The sequence below is a fragment of the Cupressus sempervirens genome, chromosome 5, assembly GCF_028749045.1.
Source record: "Cupressus sempervirens isolate cs-2001-9-10 chromosome 5, ASM2874904v1, whole genome shotgun sequence".
Lineage (NCBI taxonomy): Eukaryota > Viridiplantae > Streptophyta > Pinopsida > Cupressales > Cupressaceae > Cupressus > Cupressus sempervirens.
Window position 1 is genome coordinate 527159785 of NC_143122.1, and position 9070 is coordinate 527168854.

General features: G+C 35.2%; 1 protein-coding gene across 3 annotated transcripts in view; it reads left to right on the forward strand.

The window, feature by feature from the left end:
* Positions 1-8240, forward strand: part of LOC149557017 (uncharacterized) — a 138829-nt gene extending 130589 nt beyond the window's left edge. For all 3 annotated transcript variants that reach the window (XM_089831672.1, XM_089831674.1, XM_089831673.1), the window contains 2 exons: positions 7325-7404; positions 7737-8240. In XM_089831672.1, the coding sequence (XP_089687798.1) occupies positions 7325-7404; positions 7737-7845 (189 nt within the window). In that variant the 3' untranslated portion in view covers positions 7846-8240. The remainder of the gene's footprint in view (positions 1-7324; positions 7405-7736) is intronic.
* Positions 8241-9070: the final 830 nt, after the last annotated feature.

The following is a 9070-nucleotide window of genomic DNA, read 5'->3' on the forward strand; positions in this document are numbered from 1 at the left end:
AGGTTCTGCATTTTTGTCAACAAACTCACTTGATAATCACCAGGAAAGAACTTACCTTTCAACTTATTCACCATCTTATCCTAAGATTTGATCTTTTCCTTTCCTCTCCTTTGTCTATATGCCTACAAGTGTTCTCACCATAAAGATGAATGTCCTTTCAACTTTGTGCTAGCTATTTTATTTTTCACCTTCTTATCTGCATTAGTACTCTAATATTTGAAATACTTTTCCATCTTGGTAATCCAATCAAGTAACTCATCCAAATCTATCTTACCATCACAATTAGGTAAATTGAAATGTGGTTTTGCATTAACTCTGGTTAGTGCTCTCAAAAATATTTTGTCTTCTTGTTCGAGTGTAGGTTCTTCCCCAGTAACTGCTTCTTCAGTTTCTTCATCACTTAGATCCCCAATGGGTCTTCCTCTTCCCTAGGTAGTCTCCACTGCTTCAAGATTGGTCGCAATTTTCCCTAACATATTCATCACTGCTAGATCTGCATCTGTTGTTCTGTGAACCATCTTGCAATCCCTTTGCAATTGCAGGTCAGAACTTAACTCCACCACCTTACAACAAGTCAACTAGGGTTTTACAATTTTAGGTTAACCAACTCAACTCCTTAAGGAACACAAGCTAGCTCTGATACCACTTGGTGTAGTCATGGATGGAGGGATCTCAAAGAGATATGTCCAAATGTGCAGCAAGAGTATACACAGCGAAAACAAAGAAAATGAAAGAACAATGCCAGATCCACTTTTTTTCAACAGGAAATCAAATTACATTTAGTTGGCAATGTTGACTTTGACATGTTTGTCATTGATGTCAAAAAAGGTGAAATGATATGCCATGTGAAAAAAAAAGATATGATATGCTTGATGAGTTTCAAGATGTTTGTCAACTTGCAAAATTTGCTTATTCAGATTTGCAGATTCAGATTTTTAAAGCACACAATTAGTTAAAAAATTATTATAATTTTATGAGAGCTCATATAGCTTTGCAAATCTCAAGTGGATGGATGTTTATGTCATCTACAAATGTTATTATTACTAGGAAATCTTTTGGTAACATTTAGAGGGTCAAATAGATCAATTTGTGAAAATCAGTCTACTGCTATAGGAGGTTTGCAAAGTTCTTGTCGCCAACAGGATCTACATTCAAAAACGAAAAATGGTTTTTGTTTTTATTTTTATTCGATTTGGAATAATCTAGAATGCATCTGGAAACCTAATACGACTATCAGATCCGTTTCAAGAAAAATAGAAGTTATTTTGATGGGTAATGTTAAAAGATTTAAAATTCTTAATCAAGATAATTGGTTTTAAATTGGTCTTAATCAATTTTGAAGAATAAAACTTGCTGATCATTATAAATGACATTGATGGAATAAAATATGTGAATAAGGAAGAATACTCATTTGCAGAAATAATGTTTTGAGAAGGAAAAATCCATGTCTACAAGATTTCGTAAATAATGAAGCAATCTTTTGAGGAAATCAGATTTTTTTTATGATTCTATTTTGGAGATTCAAGAAGTGCTTTGCAGAAATTACAAACAACAATAGAGAGGGAAAAAAGATGCAACTACTGATGTCAAAGAGGTATATCTGATTTGTTTTTGTAGATATCAATGTCAGATTTGGATTACATCTGAATTTTCTTGACATTGTTAGAGTGTTGGTTGATGAGTTATCTTATCAATTGGATTTATTATCTTGATAGTAAAATGATTAATGAAAAAAGAGTTGAGAGTTTGGTTTCTGAGTAGAAACAGATTTGGATTTGTTTCAGATTTGTGAATGCAGATGTGGGAAGTAAGCTTTTATTAATATTGTTTATTGATCAGATTTTTGTAGACTAATGAAGTGTTTTTTGGAAACAATGAAAGGGTGATATTCATATGAACATTGGTTCTCATAAATTGATTCAGATTTTTACAGCATATAATGACAAAGGGTTTTTGACAGGTTTGATCATTAATCAAATTTGAAGACTCGTGCAGATTTCGTATTATTGACGTTGATAGTTTTTGCTACAGGAGCTCTGGTTGCTGTAGGAAGTTTAAAGATGAAATATGCAGATTGTTCTTGTATTTGAAGGAAGTGGGTGCTTCTAAAGGTGCTGTGTGCAGTGGTTTGGCTATGTGAGGCCTAAAGAATGCCATGCGAGGCAGTTTGGCTGTGAGGCAAAATAAATGCTATGTGAGACAGTTTGGCTATGTGAGGCACATTTGCTAAGTGAGGCATAATAAAAGGATTTGAGAAAGTGGTTTTTGACCCTAGGGGGTTTTCCCACTATGAATATGGTGCCCATGATTTGATTTTGTATACTTGCAATGTTGTTTATTTTATCTTTCATCTAAACCACATATGATTAATGATAAAGGAATAAATGCATATACATCATTGAATTAATGTTAAAAGTTGAAAATTTTATAGATTACTGATTTACCCCCCCTCTCGGTGATCCTGGTATTCCAACAGGCAACATTACTTCTTACATGCTGGGCTTGATTACTTAGGAGATCTTCAAAGATTAGAATTGAATCCCATCTTCCTATCTTGAGTATTTACTTCCTATTGATTCACTGTCTAGAGATCCATATCATTACATATATAGGCCATACAATATAGGTCAACCCTACGATCAATTACATTCCCCAAGAACAAGAAACACATTACCACAAATAGGTATGGTTCTAAATCATAAGGAACAAATTACATAAACCATTCGAGAACTTGTGGTCCGAGATTTAGGTCCTCGCATGATCCAAGAACATAGAGATTTGTGTCACTGATGATCTTTGATTGTAGATTTCCATCGCAATTCCAAATTCCATGACCATGCCTAAGAACTAGTAAGGACTTGCTACCCAAGGAAGAATCCAACATAACTTGAGAACCATAGAACCAAATGAGCTATGATCATAGGAACATGATTACAACTAAGTCTTGACTAAAATCCTAGTTGTGCAAATGTTAACTTGAAGATATGCTAAATTGCTCTATTGATCTCTCAGACTGTACAAACTGGCAAACAAGAACAAACTGGAAACAAATATGATTTTGGTGGATACAAGATTGTTCCAAATCCAAGATGCCCCTACACCATAGACTGAAGGACGAAGGGAGCTTCACAATGCTTCAATATAAGGCCGATGACGTCAACCATACCCATGTTCCGAGGATTGAGTAATAAGAAATGCATACGCCCACTTTGGTTGAGTCCCTGAGGCAATTCAAGTAGGATTGGGCTGATGGTTGATGGCAGTTGTACATATCTTTCAAGGACTACATAGACATTAGGATGAGGTATCCATCATCTGAGTGTAATAGAATGTATAACAACAATTTGAGATAAGATTGGCAATGGGGATGATAATTTACAAGGCACCATGAACCCTACAAATGACAAAGACATGCACACTCCTTCAATTATAGGAGGATATGGACGGGCAAGAATCAACAATTGTCCTTTCAAATGTAGAACATCCAGATTATCAAGGCAAACACAAGGGTGAAGAAGATGTTTGACAAATATTGTCGAGCCAACATTTGTCAACCAAGTAGATTCTAGTAATGATCCTTCAAATGAGCATGACCTGCATTTGGTTGAGGAAAATAATACATTGGCGGTGCAGATTAATAATGTTGCATCATATAAGTCTCAACATCAAGGACCAACACTTGTTGAAGATGATAGACACTTCAAGGGATCATGAGGATTTGCTTCGCAATTGTGGACAGGGTCTTTAGATCAAAGTAGAGCAACCAACGCTTATTGGAGATTTGCACATTTTATCTAGAAAGCATGCAATCATTATGCGACATGGTGATTTTAGCAAACATGGATACCTGTGTCTGCGCTTAGTTTGGGATCCTGGAGCTTTGTGTTAGCAGTTGGTTTGATGGAGGATTGCTTGAGGACAATTAATCTTTGGGCCCAGAGGATTGTAATGTTCCCAATTAAAAATAAAATGACTTAATTAAGTTAATGAATCCAAGTGGTTCAAACATTTAAATACTATCATAAGAACCTATTTAATTATTGAATAAAGTGGGTCTAATTAATAAAATAGTAATTGTGTTGGCCTATTGTAACCTACCAGAGGCTTCTTGTAGCTGTCTATAAGGAGATGGTTGGGCATTCTAAATCATTGTGGAGTTGTCCTTTCTTGTGTTTTTACGATTTTCTATTGGAATTGAGTTCTTTATAGTTTCGGAGGTGCAATACCCTAGTCTGTAATTGCAGTTTTGGTGATTAGCAACCACCCTAATTTGTGCAATGTAGTTTTCTTGTTGAAACAAATGTGTAAGTCTGAAGACTGATTTGATGTAACCTGAGATATATTTTTGTAATCTGAAACACAAATTCTTTGTTTGTAGTGATTCATTCCGGTTGATGGTGTGTGCTTTATGTTAAGCTTTATTTGTCAACAATAATACATTTGGCATTTGCAAACCATATAGTTGAATCATATCAATCGGGAGTGCCAAGTGGCGAAGGCTGTTAGAGGGTGGCAAGTGTCGAGGGGTGTGAAGTGCTAGAGGGTGCCGAAGAGGGAGTGTACTACAATCTCCCCAATTTTTATTAAGTGTTTTAAGTTTATTAATTGGTCCTAAAATTTAAATAATATCGTAATGACTTAAGTAATCAGTTTACCAAAATAATAAAATAATGTTGGCCTATGATCTATTGTAGCATTCTAGATGCTTCTTGGAGGCCTTTATAAGGAGATGAGTTGGTATTGTAAATGATCATGGAATGTATTTGAACTCTTCTTGTATTGCCAGAAATTGGAAGTTGAAGATGGTTTGGTTGTATGCAGTTTCAAAGGTGGAAGACCCTCCCTAGTCTATATTTGCAGTTTCAAGGGGAGTTAATCCTCACCCTAGTCTGCCATTGGAAATATCTTTATATTTCAGCTTGCTTATAATGGCAATTGTGAAGTCTAATTTGGAGATTATCTAAAAAATAAAGATATTTGCTTTGTTGAAGATCTATTGATAAATTCTAAAATATTATTATGTGTCAGGTTTGTGAGCACATTTTATTATTATTCGTTTTGAAGCTATCACATAATATTGCAGATCAAATTGGAAGACTACAACAACAATTCCAAAGGGTGCCGAGTGCCAAGGGGTGCTAGAGGGTGCCTGAGTGAGTCAAAGGGTGCAAAGTGTGATGGGTGGCGAGCACCAAAACATGTTAGAGGCTGCCAAGTGCCGTAGGGTGTTAGAGGGTGTCGAGTGTCGAGTGCCGAATGCCAAAGGGTGAGCCTCGAGTGTTGAAGGGTGAGTGCTGAATTGTACCAAAGGCCGAGTGATGGGTGCAGGCGAACGTTAAGTGTTGCAGGAGAGTTAATTTGCATTTGGTACATTACGGTTTTGGGCGTCGACAGAAAGGGAGTCATCTGACATGGAAAAATAGATTGGTGAAGAGCTCTTGTTATCATTTGAAAACATAGAGGATGCAACACTTGGACAAAACATGAAAAAGGGCATTCAACACGTAGAAGATTGGACAGGACAGAATGCTGGAAGGTGTACAAGGGCAGATTTGAGGAGGTCATTGGTTTTGTAGAGGAAGCAAAAGCCATTGGGAAGGAGCATTGAGGGTTGGAGTGGTTAAGTATTGGGATAGGAGAGAATCAAAGACAAGAAGGGATATTGAAAGGATTGAGACAGAGAATTGGACAGACTTCGGACCAATTGTATTGAAGAAGCAGATCAAGTTTGTGGAAGACTATTGGGCCTGTCAAGGAGGAAATTGATTCTTTAAGGTTTGACCAAGCATTGTATCTCAGCTTTGGAAGAACTAAAAGAATGAATAAATTCATATTCTCAGATTTGTGAACCGTCTCTTATTGTCAATGTCTTGGAATGAGATTTATTTTACTGTATGAATGCTCTGTTTTCATTATTGTTTTGTAAGTTTGTTGCCTTGATACAGAAGGATCTTTGTAAAGTTCCTGTCATGTTTCAGTTTGTTAATCTGATGTAACTTCCTGTCAATGCGATAAGGAAGTCGGTTTCTGATTAAAGGATCTTCCATTGTTTGGTATCTGAGTGTGCAAGGTGTGATCCCATCATCGGATTTCATTGTAGATAGAGAAATTGATGAGTACACCTGGGTTTCCAATTTGTAATTACGTATCTTATTGCTTTGGGTGATGCTAAACTTCATAATCATGTGTCATCAGTATTGATGTGTCTGATGGCATCATGAAGAAGACTTGGGCCAAGTAGAGTTTGCAGGGTAACTCTTGGAGGAGTGGTTTGGTAAAGAGAATCACTCCTAAATGCTGATTATCTGTGGAGGATGATGAAAAGTTAGTCAAGGATAAGATGCTGGGGATTGAATTAGCTGACTCCATCTTGAAAGAACATTTTTGTCAACATTACTGCAGTTTCGTTCGACACTATTGCTATGTGAAGTATATTGTAAGAAGGATGTAAGTAATTGGACAGGCCTCTGTGAATCTCAGTGACTTGAACCTAGAGGTCTATCTGCATGGGAAACCAAACCAAGCATGTCTGAGTTGGAGAGCAGAAGAAAATAGACATAAAAATCTTAAAATATTAGAAGAGGCATAATGGCTCACGAGAATCCCCTACAATGTTAAGCATGTGAAAATAATATTAGGTAGTATTTGAAGATATACATTAAATTTATTGGTGCGTGTATTAAAATCAATAAATAACATCAAAACAATTCACATGGGTTTATTGTTCATTTGGCAATATGAGGCCTTTGTATAGGCTAGATTCAGTATCTTTTTCAGCGATGCTAGTTGTCAATTGTTGGTCGATCACCTCATTGGTTGAAGTTGTGTCCTTGGTAATATGCGGTAAGTTGTGACTGGTAGGTTTTTTTTTTTTTTTTTTGATTAGACTGCAGTACGTGACTGGTAGGTTTTGGCTTAATGGAAAACAGAGAATAATGGCAATCATGATTTTTCTTGCGCATTCAGAATTTTGGAGTACATCATTTATTATGCTAATTTACATTTTAAATTTTTTGTGGACAATCTGTGCCTATTCCAAATGTAGAAGTTTCAAGGTGAAAATCTAACCTCTATAATATGCTTGAAATGGTTAGTTTCTGTAGGAAAATCAGTTAATCACTGCTAATAGAATGATATATACATTGAGTGTGACTGTCATGCATGGAAATATATACATCTTTTGCTTAGTCTCAGGTGCATCTGCAAAGAATTATACAGGATATTCTTAAATGTTATTGTTTTGACATATAGCAGAAATAGAGAGTTGCTGGTATTTCTCTCCACTTTGCCTGTGGAGTTTCATACTAAATCATATTTCATGCAGCTGGAAGGACCCACAGATAACATATCTGAACATCAATTATTACAAATGCATGTGAAGAACGCCAAAAAGATTCGTGCAAGGTATAGTGACTTGTCTGCAGCTTTAACTTACGGCATTGCATGGTCAAAGATATGTATCATTGTTTAGTCACATATGTTAATCAGTTTCCATAGAAAATAATTTCACAATTTTGGGTATATGAAAAGCTTTGGGTTCTGTTCCGATATGAGTATGCTTGTTTGTCTTGTTGAATGACAGACGATAATCTCAAAGCATATTCATGGCCGGATTTTGTGCATCTACTAATGTATATTTGGAAAAGCCTCAGTCCTTTGTTCAAACTATTGTGTTGGCCAATGTAAATATCCAGGATGAAGTAAATAGTAAGTATTGTTCTTTGGCATTTGTGCAGGTTGAGAAATGAACGGAAACAACGCATAGGACGGTTTAAGCAGAGATTGGCTTTGCTGCTGCCTTCATCTGTGGAGCAAAACAAAAATGATTCAGCAGTTGCCATTTAGCAAAACAAAAATGACTCGGCAGTTGCCATTTAGTCAGATGCCTTTTTGCCTTCTACCTTCACTTGATACAACTCAACAAAATTTTTCCCTTTCCAATTGTGTAGTTTCCTTTCCAAAAATGTTAGCAGAGTCTGAAACAATGCTGAAAATCTCAGTTCAGGTTGTGAAGTGGCATTGCTCAAGTCCCTTCTTCATATATAATATATAGCAGACTGCTGGTTTTTTGGTTAAGATACATATGAAAAGATTAGAAATGGAAAGTAATCCGGAAATTATCTACTGTGGTTGTTTTTTGGTCCCTTAGACTACCCTGGTCTCGTGGACGTCATTAAAAAGCATGAATTCATTCATTCATTCGGGAGACAAATTGCTGCTATAAAAATAAGGTTCTTTTATGGGTTTTTTCTCATCGAAGGAAATTTTTTATATTGTAAATCAATGCTTAACCTAGCGTAGTTCCTAAGATGACAGGTAAACATTATCATTTTTTTAAAGTTCAATATTCATCAATTAGTTAGTTGTTCAAATCAGTGATTCAAAATTTAACTAACAATACATTTTTCGCATTATCACACAAACTTTTTTCAAGTCCCATCTGATATTTTATTTTAAAAAGTTAAAACTGATAAACTTGCCACAATATTAGATCATTTATGTCTAGATTTATAAAAAGTTATAGTAGGAAATGAAATTGCCAAAATATCACTTGTTTTGTAGTTACTTTCAGATAAATGCTTCTAAATTTTAATCAATATTAGCGATTATGTTTATAATATAATGGTTGGGGTTGTATTCTAGGAGTGCACACATGAAACTTCAATGTCCATGGGGCTCAAAATTGTATTAGATTTGTTAGAGGCTAATAAACAAATTTTATACATAGAACTCTAATATCCATAAGATCCAAAATAGAAATACCATGACTATAAATAAAATCAATTGTGGAAAAAAGGTCAATTAAAAATATTCAATCTTTAATTTAAGATATTAAAGAATCAAGGACTTATAGGCACATGCATTACACCTTAAGGTTTAGAATAGTCAATCATTGCTATTCTTGGGACCTCATTTTTAAATAGGAATTTACCTTTTTATATTTTAAAAAATGAAGGATTTTGAGCGATAGTTTTGATCAAGTAAAAACATGTTTTGAGAGGACTTGAAACTTTGTACAAAGAGAAAATAAAGATATAGCAATGAAGGATATTAACACAACTATGGAACA